The 27,266-nt window shown below is 34.1% G+C and overlaps 1 protein-coding gene across 2 annotated transcripts in view; it reads right to left on the bottom strand.

Annotated features, from left to right (window-relative positions):
- Positions 1–27,266, bottom strand: part of LOC128988728 (segmentation protein Runt-like) — an 83,700-nt gene that overhangs the window by 5,092 nt on the left and 51,342 nt on the right. For both annotated transcript variants that reach the window (XM_054410319.1, XM_054410320.1), the window contains exons 2-3: positions 25,643–25,756; positions 24,097–24,201 (exon numbers count right to left, since the gene is read on the bottom strand). In XM_054410319.1, the coding sequence (XP_054266294.1) occupies positions 24,097–24,201; positions 25,643–25,756 (219 nt within the window). The remainder of the gene's footprint in view (positions 1–24,096; positions 24,202–25,642; positions 25,757–27,266) is intronic.

The following is a 27,266-nucleotide window of genomic DNA, read 5'->3' as shown; positions in this document are numbered from 1 at the left end:
ATAAATTTAAAAAAATTATATATGAACCATCAATGTTATTGTTAGAACATTTATTACCTATTTGGTAGATTTTTTTAATTATTTTTCCATATATTTAGTATTTTTTTCTATCTTTAGTATACGTTATTTCAGGATATGCTGAAAGGCAGCACAAAGTGAAAACAAATAAGACGGCGTAGATAGGCAAAACAGCTACACGTGTAGCCATCTTGCGTGTTGCGTATTGTGGGCGCCACAGTAATATTGTACTTGATTTTATTTCATTTTATATCTGTAGATAATTATGTTTATAGAATGTATCAATTAATCTTAGCATGTTTAATTTAGGCACCATTCATTTTGTCGAGTTAAAAAAATTACGCTTTATGTATTTGATGTTAAGAATGTAAGTATTGTTTTACTACGAAAGCTTATTTAATAGTTGGTATTTTTCTCAAACTGTTCAAAGAGAATATTGAAAATAAATTAATTCCATGTATCGTTTTGTTTCTCTGATAGGCCCTATAAGATAAAATATATATTCAAATTTATTTTTAAAATTGACATCTTACTACACATTTTAGTCTGCTGTAAAACAAAGAATAATACAACATAACGATTTTACAAGTTTGTCCAAACCTTATTATGATGATTATTATTATAAGGGATGTTTCTTATAATGTTAATTGATAATAAGAGTGATAAAGTACCAAAAAAAATGTATGTTTGTGCGCTACAATGAAACTCCCTAACTTTTATAAATAATTATAAAAATGATTCAATTCATGAGTACCCTTTTCGTATTTTAAGTTGATCAAAATGAATATACTCAATTAATTATAAATGTAATCCAATAGTATAGAGACAAAAGTCATTAAAGTTTTTACGTTTCAACATTTTATTCCAATTCCGCACAAAGTCAAACGATCTAATACATTTGTCAAGTCCTATAATAAAGGCGTTATCGATCAAGACACACGACCCGCGAGGTTGGTAGAGACGGCTGTGGAGGGTCACGTGACAAGAGGGGGTGGGGGGGGAGTTGAAAAGAAAACAATAAACCCGTCCATCCACATCTTGAGGCCGGACCGGGTTGATTGCAGAAACTTTTATTTCATTTACGGTGGAGGCAATTGGAAAATGAAATTTTCTCGCCGGGTTAGTTGACGATTGACCGATATTTCAGGGGGAAGGAGTTAAGGGGAAATGCGGTGCGCGGCGCGGTGACGTTTTGTGGGACCAATAGCGTGCCACAACCCCTCCCCACCCCGACGTTATCCTCCCTACCTCGCACCGTTCTTATCTTGGCTCCGTCTTACTCTTCTTCTTCGTTATTGTTTTATCGGGTCACCGCTTTACCCTCGAAGCGCCACAATCCATTTTCACCTTCCTATTATTTTTGCCTCATTCGCGTTGTCATCTCCCGGATCATGAGCAATTGGATCTCTCCTGTCAAAACACCCGCGCCTAATGGGTTCGGTAACAAACACTTGGCGAAAAGTTCGGTTACTCTGCTTACAAGATTTCTCACGTTAATTAACAAGCAAAAATATTCATTAGGGGAAGAAGGGGGTGTTTTAGTGTCTCACCAATATTTTGATTAAAAAGTCCACACATTATCTCAAGTCTTAATAAAAGTAGTTCCTTTTATAATTTTAAAATTTAAACCAAACCATCCTTTAATGTCTCTACTATAATGTATGGATCAATGATGTCAAAGTATTTAATGAATAGTTAAATATATTTAAAACTAAAATATCACCACCCATACATGCATGACTCAGAAGTAGACGATACGATAAAAATTTGCCTCCGATTATTTAAACCCCGTATTAGAGCACACTAGTACAGTAGTACTGTTGAATACAAAAGAGTATTAAATCGCTTTGTTCAAGTTACTCAGAAATAAAAAGTAATCAACTTAATTTTATAACTCTTCTTTAAAATGACGACTTATTAACTTACTGAAAAAGCATACTTCTGGCATATATTTTAGGTGTAAAAATTACTATTATACAAATCTAAACCATACAGTGTTGACCACTTGTTATCATATTACAGACTGTTTGGAGAATTTCTAAAAAGACAAGGCGCAGATAGGCAATCCAGAGACACGTGTAGCCATTTTGCGTTTGGCATTTTGCAGGGGCCAGACGCTCAATCCTTACTGTAAGAAGTAGTAATATGATGTGTCCTTATATTAATTTATCTATTGTCCGTTCATCAGTATGCTATTATTAATAAAAAAATATATTTTCTATGTGTATGTAGATAATAAATTGTGAATACTAAGTTTGGATAATAAGCTAAACCTCGTTTCTTTAATGCTATAAGCTCATTTTAAATCAATGTTCAGTCAATATTTTACTAAAATATTTTTTTAATTTTAATATTTTATATTACAGTTATTCGCCAAACAGCATTAATTAACCTCGTTAAAGTTAACGGATGGGACAAAGAAGGAAGGAGTTATTAAATATCCGATTCTGGAAGCTGAAAGGGGATCAGCCGCTCCCCAACGACACGACGGTAATCCTCGCTATTCTAGGTTTAATGATATCCTGACGGCAACCAGGTAGGAATATAACCAATAGGAATGTATATAGCCAAGTAGCCAGGTAGTCAAGTAGCCAAGTAGCCAGATAGCCAGGTAGTCAAGTAGCCAAGTTGCCAGGTAGCCAAGTAACCAGGTACAGTAGTTAAGTAGCCAATTAGCCAAGTAGACATACAGTCAATTATTTCGAAAGTTACGTATATTAGACATAGCCTAACGGTTAGGTGGCTACTTAGCCATATTGCAATTTAGTTGTTCATATTTATATACATTTAAGCAGTTAAGGCATGTAGTCGTGATTTGACATATGGAGATGGCCGCGCTGCCTGACGGGAAGTTCGGCAACTACCAGGACGCTATGAGCGGATGTATAAATATTAAAGCTATAATAATTTTTTTAATTATTAGTTTGAAAAATAGATTTTTTATCAATCCGTTCACTTTAATATGTCCTGCAATTTAAATTTGGTCTGATACTTTGTATTTGTTTCAGTATAAAACTTGGTTTATGCAAAACTTAATGTTTCAGTCTAAAATTCTGATTTATATAATTCATTACTTATAACAATTTACTATAAGATTACGTGATGTTTAAGTTGCTTGTATGAAAGTTTTAACATCGGTTTTAATTTCTTTTTGTGTTTTACAAAAAAAAAGTTAAATTCTAAATGATTTAACGATTGTAGAGAATCTAGGAAATAAAGTACTTATTAATTTAAAGAAACTGGACTTATTGAATAATCTCTGCTAAATACGTTTGAACATATCTATAACTTTTTTTGTCAATTTTAGAATTTTGGTAAACGCTTAAGTAAAATAAATTGCTATAAGAGATCATTATTTAACTATGGAGTCTGTCATATTATTTTACAACGATAAGTTAATTATATAAAGGCACGTTAATTAAGAATTAATTTATAAAAACATTTCTACAAAAAATGTAACATTTTTATACCTATACCTAAACCATGTACTTTTTTACCATGCATGAAATAAAAGTCTCCTACGAAGAATAAAACTATAAAGATATTACTAATGTCACAATCAGACCATAGTTTTCTTGACCGCGGTCCCAGCTTGGCCACTATTGATTAGGATTTCTCCGCCAGTGTGGTGGCTACCCCTCCCACAGTCTCTTTAATTGCGCCTTTTGCCTGCTTTGAAATTCTCTTTTACACTGAGGCGCTGCCACCCCTTTCCACATGGGGGGGGGGCAATTTGTAGGAGCTCATTAGTTGGTGTCCGCGCCACGTGGGGCTCTGGCGTCGTCAGCTCCCGCCGAGCCGGGACACTGACACCAAAGTAACATACTTTGTATAAATATACAGAGAAACTATGTTAAATGCATGATTACCATTATGATCACTTTTGGTTAGATGAACAGATACTTTTTTCCATTACACTTACTATAGTGCTTTCACGATGTATTGGGTTTTTAGTACAGTCATGAACCCTTACTTAAAAAAACCCCGTAATCAGTTACAAGTAAGAACTATTCCAATCTAAATATTTTTTCCTTTTTAATAACAGTCTGTTCTGCAGCTGAGTTTTACGAAATTAATGTAAATTAATGTGGCTATGTTTAGTAGCTTTTTTGGCTGTTAAATTACCATTCACATTTTAATTCTTTTAAAAAAAGCTGTTCAGTATCACTAATTCTTTGTAAGCTAACTCTAGAAACAAACGCTAGGAGGCGAAGCCCTAGAGAAGGAACCATTTTGGCACCCTTTTGACTCTCCACTAGATATGGTAGCTTTAAAACGCCACCACACTAATAACAATCAGGTTAGGTAGGACGGGTGATAATAGATCTCGGTGAAAATCCTCTAATTGTATTAAGCATGTGGATAGTATCGTTAGCAGAGCAAATAATTTGCTGTGTCAAATTTCAGGTGCTAATAAATTTGCCATTCTAAAAATCCAATAAAATTGTACTTAAAGTAAGTAACTCCATCTAATTAAATTTAATAATCATACAAACATTTTATAACCACCAAAAGTATTACACTGGTAATTTATTCGAAATTTACGCACGAAAATTGCCGTAAGTGCATTACAGAAGTTACATTTACCCCCCTGATCCAACATTATAATCGACAAACATTATCATACACACAAAGACAAACAAATAACTCCTAAACACCTGTTTTGGTGATATTTTACTGCTGCAGGAGCTGATGCGCAACGAACTGAAAACAGGTGTGAAAGGAATTTTGCTAAACAGATGAACACGAGGGTAAGTTTGTAGGGGATTATGTGAGAAGTATTGCACAGTAAGTAGATACAGGGGTGCATGCTTGTCGCGTACCGAGGTGTCACGTTGTGGTGTAATCACGTTAGAGTCCCGTATGTCGCTAGTAGACTTGTCAACGTGTCACTATCAGACGTCCCTTAGCTGCAGACTGTGTTATGCACAGAAGTGTGTAGGGAAGGTATAATGTGAGAAGTATTGCACAGTAAGTAGGTACAGGCATGCATGCTTGTCGCGTACCGAGGTGTCACGTTGTGGTGTAATCATGTTAGAGTCCCGTATGTCGCCAGTAGACTTGTCAACGTGTCACTATCAGACGTCCCTAGCTGTAGACTGTGATATGCACAGGTGTGTGTAGGGAAGGTATGTTGTGAGAAGTATTGCACAGTAAGTAGATACAGGGATGCATGCTTGTCGCGTACCGAGGTGTCACGTTGTGGTGTAATCATGTTAGAGTCCCGTATGTCGCCAGTAGACTTGTCAACGTGTCACTATCAGACGTCCCTTAGCTGTAGACTGTGTTATGCACAGGTGTGTGTAGGGAAGGTATGTTGTGAGAAGTATTGCACAGTAAGTAGGTACAGGGATGCATGCTTGTCGTGTACTGAGGTGTCGCGTTGTGGTCTAATCATCTTAGAGTCCCGTATGTCGCTAGTAGACTTGTCAACGTGTCACTATCAGACGTCCCTTAGCTGTAGACTGTGTTATGCACAGGTGTGTGTAGGGAAGGTATGTTGTGAGAAGTATTGCACAGTAAGTAGATACAGGGATGCATGCTTGTCGCGTACCGAGGTGTCACGTTGTGGTGTAATCATGTTAGAGTCCCGTATGTCGCTAGTAGACTTGTCAACGTGTCACTATCAGACGTCCCTTAGCTGTAGACTGTGTTATGCACAGGTGTGTGTAGGGAAGGTATGTTGTGAGAAGTATTGCACAGTAAGTAGGTACAGGGGTGCATGCTTGTCGCGTACCGAGGTGTCACGTTGTGGTGTAATCATGTTAGAGTCCCGTATGTCGCTAGTAGACTTGTCAACGTGTCACTATCAGACGTCCCTTAGCTGCAGACTGTGTTATGCACAGGTGTGTGTAGGGAAGGTATGATGTGAGAAGTATTGCACAGTAAGTAGGTACAGAGATGCATACTTGTCGCGTACCGAGGTGTCACGTTGTGGTGTAATCATGTTAGAGTCCCGTATGTTGCTAGTAGACTTGTCAACGTGTCACTATCAGACGTCCCTTAGCTGCAGACTGTGTTATGCACAGGTGTGTGTAGGGAAGGTATGATGTGAGAAGTATTGCACAGTAAGTAGGTACAGGGATGCATGCTTGTCACGTACTGAGGTGTCACGTTGTGGTGTAATCATGTTAGAGTCTCGTATGTCGCTAGTAGACTTGTCAACGTGTCACTATCAGACGTCCCTTAGATGCAGACTGTGTTATGCACAGGTGTGTGTAGGGAAGGTATGATGTGAGAAGTATTGCACAGTAAGTAGGTACAGGGATGCATGCTTGTCACGTACTGAGGTGTCACGTTGTGGTGTAATCATGTTAGAGTCTCGTATGTCGCTAGTAGACTTGTCAACGTGTCACTATCAGACGTCCCTTAGCTGCAGACTGTGTTATGCACAGGTGTGTGTAGGGAAGGTATGATGTGAGAAGTATTGCACAGTAAGTAGATACAGGGATGCATGCTTGTCACGTACTGAGGTGTCACGTTGTGGTGTAATCATGTTAGAGTCTCGTATGTCGCTAGTAGACTTGTCAACGTGTCACTATCAGACGTCCCTTAGATGCAGACTGTGTTATGCACAGGTGTAGTAGGGAAGGCACTATGTGAGAAGTATTGCACAGTAAGTAGGTACTAGTAAGTAAGTAAGTAGGTAGTAGTGTGTTTTCAATTATTTAGTGTGTTGCAACTTACTGTGATTTTTCCATTGTTCAATGTTTGTTACCATTTTAGTTTGTGTTTTACTATATAGTGTGTGCTACACCACCCAGTATTGCAGAGTTTTAAAAATTACATTAGTTCTGAAATGTCACTTAAATTGTACTTTGCCTACGTACCTTGTGCTTGAAACTACCCACCGTTTCTGGAGGTGGATCAACTCCTCTCGTTATCATGTACAATAATAATAGTACCTAACATTTGTGCTTTTTTATTGTGTTACACCACCCATTATTTTTCTATTGTTCAATGTGTGTTCCCTGTTTATTGTGGACACACAATTTTCTAATTGTTACATTTGCTTATGTACAAATACCACTATTTATCGTGTGTAGCCCTTTTCAGTGTGTCATTACGTTTAGCGTATGTTACATCGTTTAGTGTGTGTCGGGGGGAGCTTGACAGGTGATGATCCCCCGATATAAGGGGTGAGTGGAAATTCTAACAGGGGCGGAATCGAGTTAGGAGTTTGCAGTATGTAAGGTAACTACTTTAGCGCGCCTGGTGAGGTGGATACTAACTACGTTACTGAACACCTTCTGTCGCTCTGCCTCACTGCTCACTCCCCAGAACCTTATCTCACAACAGTGTGATATACTGTACTCTATTGGGCAACAATTCGTTTGGTAGATAATCTTGTCTTATTTTATATCAATTCCTATATCTGTTTCTGGTGTGTGTTTTATTAGTTGTTGTTTAGTATATTTTTTTTTTTTTTTTACCAAAAATAACAGTTTGTTGGCACATACTGTAGACTTCGTTCAAAAGATCTTACTTGGAATTACATTTAGAATCAATTGTTGATTGGTAATGAATCCCAGAGTTCATTAATTTGTCATTTTTACGGTAAGGTAAAACGTTGTGTGATATTGTAATATAAATGAGCTCAAATTGATCAAAGTCATCTAAAAAGCTATCTATAATTATTCATTATGTCCAAGACTGGTTATACTTCTACTATTCAAGTTTGTCAAAAGTTTTCTTAAAAAATTTTTATATATTTTTTTAACTAATCTTCTTGAAAATAGAGTTATTACTAATTTTACGTCATTAGTGTAAAAATAAACTAATCTTTAAACGATATCTGCTTAACATTTAAAGATTTAAATGCTTTAACAATAAAGAGAATTTGCAAGAATTTTCCTCATCGCGACTATTGTAAACTGTCGTATAAATCTAATTACGCTTTTCTAGAATGTATGCTGCAAATCAACAATTAAATGAGTTTTAAATTATAAATAATTTACAAATCTTTTTTTATAACCAAGAAAACATTATTAACCATTATCATTAAATGCCATAATGTATGTAAGAATAAATTCCCACTAAGCTGAGATAGAAATCACAACAAATGCATAATGACTGGTGTCGGTTCCTGACGGCGATGTTAGGTACTAACTACACGTATGTAACTCTTGTTAACCCTTCCAGATAGCGCCACTGACCACTGTCCAGTAATCACCACCCCTCCCTCCCAACCCCTTGTTTTAATTGTCCAACTCGACGCCAGGTGTCAGCACTACGCTCATTGTTGTGAGCACAGCTGATCATGATGGTTCATGAAGCACTAGCGTGGCGAACGAATTATAATGTTTATTGTTTAAAGCTAAATGTGTTCGTAAGAAATAATATATTAAAGTTTTTTAGCGAATTTCCCATATGGGGAATAAGCTATTACCGTAGTACTCATGGTAAGACCTGGACCCGGGACCGATTTTTTTTTTCGTTTTGAGGTCCCTAGAGGCTAAAAACACCATCCGTTCAAATTCATATATATATATATATATTTATATATATTTATATATATATATTTATATATATATTTATATATATATTTATATATATATTTATATATATATATATATATATATATATATGTCCGTTAGCGCGATAACTCGAGCAAAAATGATCCGATTTTGATGAAATTTGCTACAAACGTGTAAACCTACGTTTATTCGAACGAGTTCGCGAACCAGCATGATCGGACCATGGGAACAGGGGTTTATGGGGGCTTTTATGGGGTAAAAATGGGTTTTTCCTATTTTTGACACAAAAAACATAAAATTTTGAAATTTCTTTCCAAACTATTTTGTAGAGCTTAAAAAAACAAATAATTTAGTATATTGAAGCGTTATAATGCGCCTAATGGTTACGGAGGAAATTACAAAAAATTGTTAATTTAAAATTCCCATGTTATTCTTATGGAGAATAAGTAAACCGTTGTAGTGTGCTTGTTTATTAACATATTTTGCCCAAATTTGGAAAATGTTTTTATTTCTTACTAACTATTAACATTTTACATAAAAAAACACTTTTACCCTCCCTGTTGCAGCAAACCTTAGTATGTGTTAAACTGATTCTATTTAAATAGGGAATAAATGTGATATTTTAAGGAGATATTTTAGTCTAAATCCAATCAGGCAAATGGAAATTCGCTTAGTCTGCAGGTTTGCTGCGGCGGGGGTATTTTTATTATTCCTTAATTTATTGGTTTTAAATGTTTTACTTCATTTAACACGAATTAAGTTTTTGGTAGAATGAAAAGCATTGTTATTGATTTACTTTGAAATTAAAAAACCCTATGTAAAATCATCTAAAGTTTTATCTACTCGTATATAGAGGTTCTACCTTTCATCATTTTATTTATTTTTATGGTTTAGTTAATTAATGTTTACAGTTCATGTGATTTTATAACTACCATATTAAGTCAATTGTGAAATTAAAATATGATAAACTTTTGAAATTTTAAATATGTAAATCTATAAACTAAATTTAAATATGTAAACACACTAATAGTCTTACCCCATATATGTTTCGTCAGCTACTTAATTTTAAAAGATAAATATTAGGTATTTTTATACCAATCAAAGTACATGCAAGAAAATTTAACATATATTTAGTGTTTATTAGATACTTTAACCAATACTATATTATATTTCCAATTCACCCAATACTGTTACGCACTAAATTTGTTTCGTATTACATAAACTTACAAATCGCTAATGTTATATATGATTCTTAGATATTTTCAAAAAGCCTCTCTTCACCTTGTCAATTACAATATTTTTGTAATAATATGTAAGGTGTGTTAAAAACCATGCCTACTGTTGATTTTTGGCACAGAACCTTTTTTCTGGAAACTCGGGTACAATCTTTCAACTACATTGAGATAGTTTATAAATGTTTGTAGTTTTGAAGCTTGCTGTTGTTCTACCTGTCTGGAAAATAAAAAAATGGACTTATCTAAGACGAGGTAATTTTTTTCTCTATCATAGAACTCTACTCGATAAAAGTCAATAGGCTACAGCAAATATATTAGGACCATATTTTATGAGTAGTAGTAAATAAATTTAATTCTAAGATATAGTTTATTAGTCTACTATAATACATGCATAACATGTAGACAACAGTTAGTAGTAAAGTCCAGATTACGTCCAGGTCCAGGATTCTGAAGTCCTCCGTTGTGCGGATTAGTCGTGGTAAGCCTGAGTTCAACAAAAACCAACCTTCCCAACCTGGCTTGTGGTGAGATTGTCCAGTTAGTTTTGCTTTAATAAGAGCAAAAACACGAAAAATTGCTTGTAAATTTGACAGCAATTAAAACTAGAACTGACAGTTGTATGTATAATATGCGTATGTATTTAAGTACAACATATGGCCAGTTTACATGAAATTATTCTTCAAGGAAGACTTAAATCTGGATTTATGTACTATTTAGTGTCAACATTTTACCACAACATTTTAAATTTATTTAACGGGGTTAAAATAATGAAAAGCACATCTTTCATACAAGAACCAGTGAGACTGTGACATTCCAATTGGTAATAGTTTATCATGTTTAACGATGTATCGATATTATTAAGAGATTTTTGTTTTGCTTTGAATATAAAGTTCTAACTCTTTGAAAGTATAAACCTACACATTTTTGCATAAATTTCTCTATTGTCTGGTTTTTTTTTTCAATAACTTGAACGATACTTGTTCCCTAGTGCATTTTCTTGTTTTTAGGACGAAACAAACCTTAAGCGATTTTTCCGATGTTCCCTTATTATTATGATGGCACTATCATAACCAATGTCAACAGAGTACTTATCAATTTGACTGTTAATTGAGTTATCAAATAATATTCACATAGAACACAAAAAAGGAACACCTTAAGCTAGGTTTTTTTATTGTCTTTTCTTTATAATAAAATTTACAAAATCAAAGAAAAATCCAGCTTAACACCAAGTGAATATCATACCAAATCCGAACATGGCAGTACTTGATCAGGAGGTTAATTATTTTTAACCATGCATGTCATTTATGTGAAACACATTTAAGTGTGATTGTCAAACAAATAAATCTATAATATTTAAATAGGAAAATCATCCTATTGTTGTCAAATATTCTTAACCTGGATGCAGAAAAATGCAACCAACAATCTGCTCTTGAGCACTTAGTAACATTAAACTTACTATAGGCTGCTGTGTACGTAACCTTATGTTGCTCGGTAAGGAACGAACCCACTAAAGATCGATTTGAGGAAATGTCAAGACTGCGGGCTTGTCGTCTTACGCCTAACACTGGTGTTGCACAAACTTAAAGTTCCAACTACTGAGAATATTTGAAAAATTTTTCATATGGATGTAATCCAAGACTATATAGTACAACTAACTTAATTAAATTCCTATCTCTTCCAGATTAAAATTGTTGGGAAAACTATAAATTATTCTTATATAATTATAGATTTTGGCATTTTTCCCCTTTATTTGATCAGTTATATTATTTTTACAACCACTACATTATACAACTAGAAAGGTGTTTGTTGTATCATTGTTTCAACCACCTTCAAACAAACCTTGTTTTGTAGAGGTTATAGATTCCGTCTTCTAGCAATGATGTTAGTTTTTACATCTAGTTGCATTTTGGATGATGGCGTGCGATTGGTTTATAGTTTAGAGCTCAGGACTTTTCTGAGGCCTAAACTCGAATCCTGCCAATCTACAATGATATTCAAGTAATAATGTCATGACAAGATGGTTGGTAGTCCAAAAGTCCATCTACTGTATAGAAGTATTGAACGAGTACTAAAATATTTCTGTTTCGGCGATCTATTTCAATAAAATATGATGTATATGATTTTAGTTTCATTAATTGACTTGATTTAACAAGAGGAAATACTAGTACATAGTTTTACTCCCCAAACACTAAAATAGCATAGTTGAAGTTACATAATTAGAGCATAGTTTTGAATATTCCCTTACATAAAACGAAAATCTCCACTGGCAAAAAACTCAGACAATACTTCACCTACCAATATCTTGGGCAATAACAACAGATCAAAAATAAAAGCGCAGGAGATAAATCAACAATCAGAAGGAACTAATATAACACCCCTAGTCTCACCCTCATAACAACCAGTGAACAAGGGAGGGGGGTTGTGTCAACTACAGGGGGGGGGGGAGCGTAGACCCGTGGGGCTTTAAAAGTCAATTAAAACCCCGCTATAATATTTACAATCCGAACTAAACCATTTCCGAGTTGCCGTTTACGTTTTCAAGCTGTTGAGTTGAGTCTGCTTTTATTGGGCGTAAACCAAGCTTTTCTACCTAGTATAGCTGAAGATCACAAGGTAGCAAGGTTCATGTGTCCTGGGGAAAAACTGTATGAAAAGTTATTTTCATCACTGCTTACCGAAAGTATTTTCGATAACAGCTGATATGAAAGAAATCAGTTGTTTCCCAAGCTCTAATTTAGAACGAGGGAAACGATCAGCTGATTTTCCCTCACTCTAAATTTACTCTCAATTAGTTCTCTATTTATCCACTATGCTCAATAGTGTTTTGTTAGGTTTGTTTTAATGATTTTAATCAGCTGATTTTATTGTTGCAAAATCTAAATATACACAGAAACATGCATTAGTTTGTTTTGCTGTGTTTTGGTATAGTGCATGTTTGAAATTGCTCAAAGTATGTCGAACATTACTGATGATTTATGAAAACAGCTTAAGAGGTATAATCACCTAACTAACTAAATCACGGGAAAGATAAGAAGAGGAATACAGAAAGTTTGGAAACTGGTAAAATTTACAAAAAGGTTAAGTCAATTCAAGTAAGGGACGAAGTATTTATATTTATCTAATAATATACAATATGAAACCATGCACGTTGTGAAGTGTATTTTCAATGATAAAGAGTGGTATAAAACTATGTTATTCTGTATGTGTGTATTTTTGCGTCGTGATGAAAAGTATCGTTCATAACTCGTACCGTAAGCTATTTTCCGACACTTGCTGCATTATTCTCGTCCTCGGCTTTACCTGGCTTTACCTTGCACGTGACATTTGGTTTTCCTGAGTGTTTTTGCAATAGATTAAGAATCCAAAATTATCTCTAATGTACTCTAAAGCGAAAGCACGGACAGAACAACTAGTTATCAATTCATATTACAAATGGAAGGAATAAAAATATTCGATAAACAAATATAAATAAAATAGGTACAACTTGAACTCCGCACGCTGAACACTTCGTTTAATCCATCATAAAACATTACTGAAACTATATTAAAATACAAACATTCAAAATCCGCGTTGATCTTTTAAACCGACAAATATCAACAATATAGCAAATATCGAGTTTAAAAAGAATTTCGAATCGTTGTGCAATGTACATAAGGGGGCATGAGCAGATTACAGCTGCGGATTGATGTAACATTTATTTTATTGTAATGTACCCTGTTATCAGCTACAATCGGTTTATTATAAGCCGCTTAGGTTGCTGGGAGACGGTGAGAGTTTAGGCTCAAGGCTTATTGCCGACCCTACCTGTGGCTCCACGGAGCTAACGCATGCAACTGTTTTGTTTTCAGTTGAAGTTCTGTTTAAGAAGAACCTAGTATTAGGTTTGTAATTTCTAACCCTAATTTTTAACAATTCAAATTAATAGGTTTGCGATATTTTAACCTTACATCTGCCCGTATATGTGAGCATCGCACGAACGGATGTGCGGGAAAAACTGTAATGACTCAAAATTCAATGTTTATAATTATAGTCCTTATTTTATTTTCAAACTCAATCTTGTTATATTTTCAATATTTATCCATATCCATTTTTAATATTATTAAAACCATATTGTCTCAACATATATATAATTTACTATCAAAATTTATTCATTGGCTTATCCAAAATTATTATTCAAAAACAAATCCTCCAATCAGAACACCATCCATCTGGGTTCAAGATTATTAATAAAATACAACCATGTTTTTATTTATGTGAACCCCATAACTTGATATGATTTACAACAAAAAAAAGGAGAGTGCAGTTTAAAAGCATCCAAGAAGAACATAAAAGTTTAAACTCTTAATTGTGAAAATAATTGTCATATTATAAAAGAAAGTAGTGTCAAAATTTCTAAATTTTACTGAAGAAAGAAGAATTTAAGCCTTTAAACTAAGAAGAAAATTATTATTACAGAAAATTGGTGAGAACATTCCATTTTTATTAAGTTATTGACTCAGACTAGACTCTTCAAGCATCCATTTGGACCCAATTTACCTCTCTTAATTAAAATCAAAATCCTTCCTATTTAACTCATTGTTTCTAAAAGATTATTCAATTCATAACTTACCATAACTTACTTATTAAAAATTTAAATTTGAAATCTTTTGATTCGGCCAGCACGAATCCCCACCCCTGAACAATTTTTTGTAACCCTATTTTAATCATTTAACTTATGTACCATTAAACCTCATGCTTTAAAACCTCTGTCCTCAAATTATTATTGTTTAAGATAAGATTAGAATACAAACCATATTAAGGGTTTATTTCAATGGCGCCCAACGTAATAGGCTTGAATCAAAAGATTTCATAATCGTATGTTGAGACAATCTAATAGGCTAATTAATACCAATAGGCTAATACTTACGTATGTTAGGCCTACTCTTAAGAAGTTAGGTAGGATTAAGAATCCCGATTTCCCACAACTTATGTCCCACCAATATTAGGTACTAACTAAACTACTTGTAATTCTAAAAATAAATAGGCTACTATAAGGTAAAACAGATTTATTTCATGTCGTAAAGTTTAGGCCTAGCTCATTATTGTTATAACGATACCCAACTTGTCCTATAATATCCCTGTTCCCTTACACCGTCGTAAACAAAATGGCTAACAACGATAACGATAATCACTATAATTTGAGACAACCGAGACGTTATCCTGCATTATCATTTCAACAACACGAATCAGACGAATCGTCAAATCTGTCAACAGAAGAAATGGAAAACCTAACCTATGTAGAAGGCCAAGATGAATCTAACACCGGTTCGGGTTCGGAACGTTTCAATCCCAGTGGACCCAGTGTCGAAGATTTGAACCGGAACGAGAGCGACCAATCAGAATCAACGGACCGGGCCGAGATTATTGAAGTACACCAAAGACCCGCAGCCAATCAAAGCACACATTCACAGTCAGCTGATATTAGAACCACATCGACACACGGAATCATCCGAGGGTTAACGAAGACGCCCGAAGCAAGTTTCCAGCTGTTAGAGACCGAGTCTCCGACCATTGAAAACCGTCCCAATGACGTAATACCAACGTTCACACACGCAACTTCTCAACCACCTGAAGTTAAAGCTACGCAAACTAGTGAACAACCGGATTTGAACAAAATATTTAATTTTCTAGAACAGTTTAACACTAAACTTGATCAAACCAACACACAACTAAACCAAAAATTAGATCAGACCCGAATAGAGCTAAACCGTGAGATAAAATCATGTCAAAAAATTCTAACAGAACAAATAAATGACATTAGAACAACACAAAGTGAATTTCGCCAGGAATTAAATGTCCTAAAAGCTAACCAACAGTCCCAAAATCAAGAAAACAAAGAATTTCAATTTCAAATCACAAATCAAATTGACAAATCAAAAATAAATATCCAGACATTTGTAACTAATAACTTGGAACAACAAGAACAAAAGTTAGAACAAAATATGAAAGCATTAGTGCTACAAACAAAAACCGACAGTGAAAATATTGCTAAATATTATGCACAATCCATCCACAATGAAATTGTACCTAAATTACACATACAAAATAATCTTATCCAAGAACAACAAAACGAAATTAAAACTATTACTGAAACTCTAAACAAATGTGAAAGTGAAGTACAGTCACTAAAACTGAAACATCATTCACCAATCCGGAACGACAATCCTATTCAAATCATATGTTCGGGATCTGACCCAATGGAAAGACAAATCCCTAAATTCAATGGAAGAACTATAAATCCAAATGAATATCTACAAAAACTTAAACGGTTCTATGCTAAAAGGATAGAAAGAAATCCTAATAACGACCCTGTTGAAATTCTGAAAGATCTGCTCGACGTCAGTTTTGAAGGACCAGCGTCCAGATGGCTTCAACTGGTTAAGGCAGACATTAACAGTTGGGAAAGATTCTCCGAAGAATTCACCATGAAATACTGGAGCCGTGAAGTACAAAGAGGAGTACGTAGCAAGATTGAAGCCGAACATTACAAACCTAATGGAACGCTCAACAGAACTGAATATTTTACTGAGAGAGTCCTATTGCTACAGTCTATTACACCACAAATGACTGAAGAGGAAATAGTGATCCTGTTAAGCGAACGATTTGATCAACTCATCCAAGATAGCATTCAAGTACAGAACGTGACAACAATTCGAGCATTCGAAAGACTTCTGCAAAAAGAAGATATCCGAGATGGACCCAAAAGGAGCAAACCTGCGAACTACCATAATATGGATCACCGACCAAATAGTCCTACACATCGTAACAAGACTCCACCATATAGCTCTGATATTAACCATCGAGCCTATCAACCAAAAACATCATCTTATGCTATACGGACACCACACCAAGAACATCAAGAACCTAGAGAACACCAATATCAGCCATACAACCGTTTCAGACATGATCCTCGCAAAAACTACAATCAAAACCACAGACAGCATCCTTATACCAATACGCTCACTGATCAAAACCGATACCACCAAAGGCCTAATCAATACTATTACAATAACAGCAAACCATATCCTACAAATGAGCAAAAACAAGTATGTGCCATGATAAGTCAAGACAGTCCACATGACACAGCAACACAACAAAGATCTCCAACAAATTTCAACCCCTCATACACCAGCCAGGGAAACGACCCGTCGCTGTAGATGTAAGCCGAGGACCATCAACTACCAACATCATAACAACTACAGCGATATCAACAGCAAATATCCTCGAAAATAATTCTTTAAATAACCCTAACAATTTTTCGATAAATAATATAATGTGTGATCAAGATTTTTTATTAAATGAACCCACTGAAAATAATAAATTTCCTGTATCCAAACCAGTTAAATGCCCTGAAATAGATATTAGAATCAATAATCTCCCAACAAAAGCATTAATCGATACTGGTTCTACAATAACATGTATTTCCGAACAATGTTTCAAAGAGAATCAAAAAATAATTGAACCATTTGAAGAACTTCCTTTGTCTAATACGACAATAACTACAGCTACTGGTGAAAAATCAAAACGTGTTGCAAGAATCATTTATGCCCCTGTAACCATTGAACATCAGACCATCTGGCTTCAATTTCTTATCATCCCTAATTTAATTAAACCTGTGATATTTGGTATGGACACATTAACAGAACTCCGACTAAAGATAGATTCCAATGAAAATAAATTAAGCTTAACAATTAATGATACTGATATTAATCTAAAATGTGATATGAGTATTAAAATGGGACAAGTATGTCAAATAGATATAGGCAATTGCCAAAGGCCATATGATAACTACTATAACAATGAAGAAAACTATTTTACAATGTACAAAGAATATCACTTACCCAAGAAAGAACCACAGACCCACAATTACATGAAGACCTTCAAACCGATTTCCCCAATACTTGGACCATCAACATACCACATAAGTGATCTCTACAAAATTATATGGACCCTATCATATATATCCTCCATGAAGAAATACATTGAACCAATCTACACACCACAACCGAAGATAGAAGATAAACTGTAATGTGTGCTTAACCCTATAAACATTGCTGTAAAAGGGAAGAATTTTAAATCATACCCACACAAGCAGTGAGTGAACAAGCCAATTTCTCCAGTTACCTCTGTCCCAATAGTTAAACTATAGTCATAATCACAAATTTAATGTATTTAGTTATAAGAGGTTATCATCAAGCAATCACAGACAACTATTCATTTAATGTACTCCATGGTACCTATAAGAATCATACATCTCTTATATGTCTCATGTTCATTTCATATTTCAACATTTGTTCATCACTCCATTCATTTATTATTTAAAAAATAAAAAAAATTGTTTTAACCACTTAAATTAATGTTATGTTTTTTAATGTTTGTAGAAGATAGGAGGGGATAGTAATCATTTTGCTGTTTTAGAATTATTTTATTGTTATGTTCATTCCAACTGAAATTTGTTCTAGTTAAACCTTAATGTTAAGTTTGTTAGATTTTTGTTTCAACTCAATTTCATCTCAATATTTGTTATTTGCTGTATAATGTTAAATATATTTTTCGTCATTTAGCGAAAATATGTCATTAAAAATTTAATTACATATTTTCTGAGGGGATATTGTAATGACTCAAAATTCAATGTTTATAATTATAGTCCTTATTTTATTTTCAAACTCAATCTTGTTATATTTTCAATATTTATCCATGTCCATTTTTAATATTATTAAAACCATATTGTCTCAACATATATATAATTTACTATCAAAATTTATTCATTGGCTTATCCAAAATTATTATTCAAAAACAAATCCTCCAATCAGAACACCATCCATCTGGGTTCAAGATTATTAATAAAATACAACCATGTTTTATTTATGTGAACCCCATAACTTGATATGATTTACAACAAAAAAAGGAGAGTGCAGTTTAAAAGCATCCAAGAAGAACATAAAAGTTTAAACTCTTAATTGTGAAAATAATTGTCATATTATAAAAGAAAGTAGTGTCAAAATTTCTAAATTTTACTGAAGAAAGAAGAATTTAAGCCTTTAAACTAAGAAGAAAATTATTATTACAGAAGATTGGTGAGAACATTCCATTTTTATTAAGTTATTGACTCAGACTAGACTCTTCAAGCATCCATTTGGACCCAATTTACCTCTCTTAATTAAAATCAAAATCCTTCCTATTTAACTCATTGTTTCTAAAAGATTATTCAATTCATAACTTACCATAACTTACTTATTAAAAATTTAAATTTGAAATCTTTTGATTCGGCCAGCACGAATCCCCACCCCTGAACAATTTTTTGTAACCCTATTTTAATCATTTAACTTATGTACCATTAAACCTCATGCTTTAAAACCTCTGTCCTCAAATTATTATTGTTTAAGATAAGATTAGAATACAAACCATATTAAGGGTTTATTTCAATGGCGCCCAACGTAATAGGCTTGAATCAAAAGATTTCATAATCGTATGTTGAGACAATCTAATAGGCTAATTAATACCAATAGGCTAATACTTACGTACGTTAGGCCTACTCTTAAGAAGTTAGGTAGGATTAAGAATCCCGATTTCCCACAACTTATGTCCCACCAATATTAGGTACTAACTAAACTACTTGTAATTCTAAAAATAAATAGGCTACTATAAGGTAAAACAGATTTATTTCATGTCGTAAAGTTTAGGCCTAGCTCATTATTGTTATAACGATACCCAACTTGTCCTATAATATCCCTGTTCCCTTACACCGTCGTAAACAAAATGGCTAACAACGATAACGATAATCACTATAATTTGAGACAACCGAGACGTTATCCTGCATTATCATTTCAACAACACGAATCAGACGAATCGTCAAATCTGTCAACAGAAGAAATGGAAAACCTAACCTATGTAGAAGGCCAAGATGAATCTAACACCGGTTCGGGTTCGGAACGTTTCAATCCCAGTGGACCCAGTGTCGAAGATTTGAACCGGAACGAGAGCGACCAATCAGAATCAACGGACCGGGCCGAGATTATTGAAGTACACCAAAGACCCGCAGCCAATCAAAGCACACATTCACAGTCAGCTGATATTAGAACCACATCGACACACGGAATCATCCGAGGGTTAACGAAGACGCCCGAAGCAAGTTTCCAGCTGTTAGAGACCGAGTCTCCGACCATTGAAAACCGTCCCAATGACGTAATACCAACGTTCACACACGCAACTTCTCAACCACCTGAAGTTAAAGCTACGCAAACTAGTGAACAACCGGATTTGAACAAAATATTTAATTTTCTAGAACAGTTTAACACTAAACTTGATCAAACCAACACACAACTAAACCAAAAATTAGATCAGACCCGAATAGAGCTAAACCGTGAGATAAAATCATGTCAAAAAATTCTAACAGAACAAATAAATGACATTAGAACAACACAAAGTGAATTTCGCCAGGAATTAAATGTCCTAAAAGCTAACCAACAGTCCCAAAATCAAGAAAACAAAGAATTTCAATTTCAAATCACAAATCAAATTGACAAATCAAAAATAAATATCCAGACATTTGTAACTAATAACTTGGAACAACAAGAACAAAAGTTAGAACAAAATATGAAAGCATTAGTGCTACAAACAAAAACCGACAGTGAAAATATTGCTAAATATTATGCACAATCCATCCACAATGAAATTGTACCTAAATTACACATACAAAATAATCTTATCCAAGAACAACAAAACGAAATTAAAACTATTACTGAAACTCTAAACAAATGTGAAAGTGAAGTACAGTCACTAAAACTGAAACATCATTCACCAATCCGGAACGACAATCCTATTCAAATCATATGTTCGGGATCTGACCCAATGGAAAGACAAATCCCTAAATTCAATGGAAGAACTATAAATCCAAATGAATATCTACAAAAACTTAAACGGTTCTATGCTAAAAGGATAGAAAGAAATCCTAATAACGACCCTGTTGAAATTCTGAAAGATCTGCTCGACGTCAGTTTTGAAGGACCAGCGTCCAGATGGCTTCAACTGGTTAAGGCAGACATTAACAGTTGGGAAAGATTCTCCGAAGAATTCACCATGAAATACTGGAGCCGTGAAGTACAAAGAGGAGTACGTAGCAAGATTGAAGCCGAACATTACAAACCTAATGGAACGCTCAACAGAACTGAATATTTTACTGAGAGAGTCCTATTGCTACAGTCTATTACACCACAAATGACTGAAGAGGAAATAGTGATCCTGTTAAGCGAACGATTTGATCAACTCATCCAAGATAGCATTCAAGTACAGAACGTGACAACAATTCGAGCATTCGAAAGACTTCTGCAAAAAGAAGATATCCGAGATGGACCCAAAAGGAGCAAACCTGCGAACTACCATAATATGGATCACCGACCAAATAGTCCTACACATCGTAACAAGACTCCACCATATAGCTCTGATATTAACCATCGAGCCTATCAACCAAAAACATCATCTTATGCTATACGGACACCACACCAAGAACATCAAGAACCTAGAGAACACCAATATCAGCCATACAACCGTTTCAGACATGATCCTCGCAAAAACTACAATCAAAACCACAGACAGCATCCTTATACCAATACGCTCACTGATCAAAACCGATACCACCAAAGGCCTAATCAATACTATTACAATAACAGCAAACCATATCCTACAAATGAGCAAAAACAAGTATGTGCCATGATAAGTCAAGACAGTCCACATGACACAGCAACACAACAAAGATCTCCAACAAATTTCAACCCCTCATACACCAGCCAGGGAAACGACCCGTCGCTGTAGATGTAAGCCGAGGACCATCAACTACCAACATCATAACAACTACAGCGATATCAACAGCAAATATCCTCGAAAATAATTCTTTAAATAACCCTAACAATTTTTCGATAAATAATATAATGTGTGATCAAGATTTTTTATTAAATGAACCCACTGAAAATAATAAATTTCCTGTATCCAAACCAGTTAAATGCCCTGAAATAGATATTAGAATCAATAATCTCCCAACAAAAGCATTAATCGATACTGGTTCTACAATAACATGTATTTCCGAACAATGTTTCAAAGAGAATCAAAAAATAATTGAACCATTTGAAGAACTTCCTTTGTCTAATACGACAATAACTACAGCTACTGGTGAAAAATCAAAACGTGTTGCAAGAATCATTTATGCCCCTGTAACCATTGAACATCAGACCATCTGGCTTCAATTTCTTATCATCCCTAATTTAATTAAACCTGTGATATTTGGTATGGACACATTAACAGAACTCCGACTAAAGATAGATTCCAATGAAAATAAATTAAGCTTAACAATTAATGATACTGATATTAATCTAAAATGTGATATGAGTATTAAAATGGGACAAGTATGTCAAATAGATATAGGCAATTGCCAAAGGCCATATGATAACTACTATAACAATGAAGAAAACTATTTTACAATGTACAAAGAATATCACTTACCCAAGAAAGAACCACAGACCCACAATTACATGAAGACCTTCAAACCGATTTCCCCAATACTTGGACCATCAACATACCACATAAGTGATCTCTACAAAATTATATGGACCCTATCATATATATCCTCCATGAAGAAATACATTGAACCAATCTACACACCACAACCGAAGATAGAAGATAAACTGTAATGTGTGCTTAACCCTATAAACATTGCTGTAAAAGGGAAGAATTTTAAATCATACCCACACAAGCAGTGAGTGAACAAGCCAATTTCTCCAGTTACCTCTGTCCCAATAGTTAAACTATAGTCATAATCACAAATTTAATGTATTTAGTTATAAGAGGTTATCATCAAGCAATCACAGACAACTATTCATTTAATGTACTCCATGGTACCTATAAGAATCATACATCTCTTATATGTCTCATGTTCATTTCATATTTCAACATTTGTTCATCACTCCATTCATTTATTATTTAAAAAATAAAAAAAATTGTTTTAACCACTTAAATTAATGTTATGTTTTTTAATGTTTGTAGAAGATAGGAGGGGATAGTAATCATTTTGCTGTTTTAGAATTATTTTATTGTTATGTTCATTCCAACTGAAATTTGTTCTAGTTAAACCTTAATGTTAAGTTTGTTAGATTTTTGTTTCAACTCAATTTCATCTCAATATTTGTTATTTGCTGTATAATGTTAAATATATTTTTCGTCATTTAGCGAAAATATGTCATTAAAAATTTAATTACATATTTTCTGAGGGGATATTGTAATGACTCAAAATTCAATGTTTATAATTATAGTCCTTATTTTATTTTCAAACTCAATCTTGTTATATTTTCAATATTTATCCATGTCCATTTTTAATATTATTAAAACCATATTGTCTCAACATATATATAATTTACTATCAAAATTTATTCATTGGCTTATCCAAAATTATTATTCAAAAACAAATCCTCCAATCAGAACACCATCCATCTGGGTTCAAGATTATTAATAAAATACAACCATGTTTTATTTATGTGAACCCCATAACTTGATATGATTTACAACAAAAAAAGGAGAGTGCAGTTTAAAAGCATCCAAGAAGAACATAAAAGTTTAAACTCTTAATTGTGAAAATAATTGTCATATTATAAAAGAAAGTAGTGTCAAAATTTCTAAATTTTACTGAAGAAAGAAGAATTTAAGCCTTTAAACTAAGAAGAAAATTATTATTACAGAAGATTGGTGAGAACATTCCATTTTTATTAAGTTATTGACTCAGACTAGACTCTTCAAGCATCCATTTGGACCCAATTTACCTCTCTTAATTAAAATCAAAATCCTTCCTATTTAACTCATTGTTTCTAAAAGATTATTCAATTCATAACTTACCATAACTTACTTATTAAAAATTTAAATTTGAAATCTTTTGATTCGGCCAGCACGAATCCCCACCCCTGAACAATTTTTTGTAACCCTATTTTAATCATTTAACTTATGTACCATTAAACCTCATGCTTTAAAACCTCTGTCCTCAAATTATTATTGTTTAAGATAAGATTAGAATACAAACCATATTAAGGGTTTATTTCAAAACGTAATGCAAAGTAAGGGTGAGCAGGTACAGTATAAGAATTTAACTATACTTAATTTTAAGGGTGACGGGTAGACTTCCGTATCTGTTGTCAAAAACAACCGAATGAAAATATCGATTGACATATCGGTTATTTAATTGTTTCATTCAATATATCGTTTGGTTAGTTAGGCTAACCTAGACATCCAAACGATATATCGAATGCAGATCGAATCTAGACCACGATATAGTGCCTTCATATACTTACCAGATAGTTTAAAGGGTAAAGACTCTGCGACCCTTTGAGGATCTAGGTGAGGTCCAAACGGGAACGGTCGAGGCCCAAAATGAAACGGGTGGAACGGCTGGTGCCCTAAACAAACACCATAGCATTAATTTGCTAAAGTTGTATAAACTTAGTTGTACCTAAAAATAAACCATTGCAAAACTAAATTTAATTTAAAACGAATCCAAACCTAACTGTACCAGCAAATTGACTCTTCCATTTTTCTTATTATGATCTTCCACAATTATAATGGGTAAGCGATGGGAGTAAATATGACATTTTATGTGGGGGGGGGGGGGGGGGTAAATAAAATATTTTTGACAACGATTCTGGCAGAAATTAGAGTTGTTTAGTTTTGTTTATAGTTAAAAGTACAAAATATACAAAACTTTAATCAAAATCGTTCAAGTCGTCTTTGTGAAAATCAGATTTTCAGTTATTTTATGGGTAAATAAACATTAAAATTTTAAATAGGAAAAGTCATGAAAAAATAACATTGAGGGGGCTTTGTTTTGGGAACGATGTACATTTAGGTACACCCTGAACAATATAGTTGTGCAATGTATTAGAATAAAAGGACAGATCGATATTTAATATATCAAAGTTCATGTAGGACCAATAAACAAAAGACGAAATTGCTGATAACAGGGAAATTAATATCAGTATTAAGTTTATTTTTATTTAATTAGAAAACTATCCTAACTTCTTGACGATTAACTTACTTGAAAACTGTAAAGTGACATCCTACTAAAAATGTCTGCAGTCGATCTTTCCATCTGTTTGGTTCAATTTATATTCAGAACCCTCACATTATTCAACTCAAGTCAGATTTATACCTTAATGTTTACGTTTCAATAGCACGCTGTAAAAGTGTTATTGTTAAAAACATTAGAACAAATTACTTTTCCTACAGTTACCTAACAATGTACATGTTCTCTCTCTGATTTGAGAAAGCAAAGTGGCCAATTCGCTCATCAGTGAGACAATGTTACTTTGTTTACTCCAGATTTGCAACGTGAAGGCACGAAATAGTGAGCGCGTAACATGTAGGCAACGTCGTATGCGCGCGAAATACGTTGGCAGCACTGGCTGTAAATCAGCTGGTCAGCTGTTGTACTGTTGTATTTGTCACTTCACATTAAATGTTATATTAAAAGTTCACTTCTGTGTAAAAATAGGTTATGTTTCTTCACCAATTTATTTGTTTTATGGTAACTGTAGGAAAAGTATAATGTGCAACTCGAGTTGAAAGTACAATTGCCTCACTCGAGAAACCATTCCTCGCTCGCCCACGGCTCGTTAGTAAGGATTTCTCTCGAGTGAGTCAATTGCTCACTTTTCTCACTATTTGCACAAATAACTATTGGTTAGTTTCTTATGTGCGTTTTTGTGAACTGGAAATATCAACTGAAAAAAAATTTGTTTTGTTTGACAATTTGTATTCTCTAAGAGCTTGTGTAATGTTTTGTTTTGACAAGTACTATTTCTTTGATCACAACTTACTAACTTAATTCACGAAGGTACTCACTCGTCTTCGACCTAGGTTCCCGGGGTCCGTCCACCGTGACCTTGATGGCCTTGTTGTAGGTAGCGACTTGAGGAGGACAGGAGTTGAGGATGATAGTCAGCGTGAAGCTCTTCCCTGCAACAGAAAGAGGAAAGAGTATAGAGGATGAAGACATTCAGTAGTGGTTGCAGAGGTATCAATAAAGCTCGGTGAGAATTAACGTATAACTGATCGAAGAACTTTTAATCCATATTCAAAGATAATGTCGATGTCACCTTAAATTTACTTCAGATACTACAATAGACAGTTGATCTATAACTACCTGTCTCTACTACTAATTTTATTTAACTCAAGATGCGACTATTGATAATACCGTAGTTTTCATTATACTCTCATTTCAAGAACTTTCTTTTTCATCACTCCGCACAGAAAGTAGGTAGGGTTTTGATAACAGCTATTATCAAAGAAAGTAATCTTTTCCCAAATTGTAATTAGAACAAGAGAACACGATCGACTGATTTTCCCTTTTTCTAAAGGTACTAAAGGTAGGGTACTATCCCTTGCCCTCAATTTAGTTCTCCATTTGTCCACTAGCCCAAGTATTTGTTTAAAATTTATTTCTCTAATTTTAATCATCCGTTTTACTGTTTGGCATACGTTACAACACATACGGTTGGTACGTTGGTGTTGCATAAGTTGGTTTTGCTGTGTGTTTTAGCGTTTGGTGCATGTTTACTGCTCGGTAAAAATATAATCTTTGAAAATGAACTTATAATTTTTACGTTATGTAGGTTTGCTACGTCCTTGGCTTTACCTCGTACGTGAAACTCTTACATGCTCGGTTTCACCTCACACGTACATTTTCTGTTCCTTTGTTCAGGTTTGCCTTACAAATTAAACTTCAGTGAGTACCAGAAAATGACACTTTCAGCACTAGTAATGAAATACATTTTACTCAAAAGTTAGGAACAACTTAAACATGAACATAATGTCTACTTCGTTTAGTAATTGTGATTAAAGCTTAGAAAAACCACTTAACTAAATTCTCAAGGAACTCTTACACCATGTCAAAAACGTTTCATTTGATTTAAGAAGAGCTCGAGCTGGTAACATTAATGAAGTAGGTAAATAAAAAAATCAGTAGCAGTAAAGTTCCATGAAATAAATTTATAATCAAGATACCGTACTTAACTTGATGATTTATTACGTATTTACAAATAATCCCGAACACAAAAGTACTTTAAGCTGAGTATTATCTTAGCCAACTTGCCGCCGACATCACCAATTCCAGCTGAGAGTTGAAATAAACGAAGTTAGCAGTGATTGGATTAATCTCTGGCATTAAGAGTTGTCAGAACGCCTCGACGTGTGAGTGTTGCCGAAACTTTGATTTAATTTTATCTAACTTAGTCAATGGTTTAGCCACCCTTCCAAAGCTATTTGACACCAGACTGAGACTTTCCCTTAAGCGAGATAATAAGTTGGATAGTAGTAAAGAATGGAGACTTCTGGAGTGTACAAAAAGCCATCTTAAGTGGAATAGTAGGGTTTATAAACCAGATAATGACTTATTTTCTTGTTCTTCGTATTGTACCTATACTAAAAATTATGTCGTTTGCTATTAAAAGGGGGGAGGGCAGCACGC

The sequence above is a fragment of the Macrosteles quadrilineatus genome, unplaced genomic scaffold (assembly GCF_028750875.1).
Source record: "Macrosteles quadrilineatus isolate MER2022 unplaced genomic scaffold, UCM_ALF_1.0 Scaffold_3__2_contigs__length_128488019, whole genome shotgun sequence".
NCBI lineage: Eukaryota > Metazoa > Arthropoda > Insecta > Hemiptera > Cicadellidae > Macrosteles > Macrosteles quadrilineatus.
The sequence above is the reverse complement of the archived record's forward strand: the minus strand, read 5'-3'. Positions and strand labels throughout refer to the sequence as shown.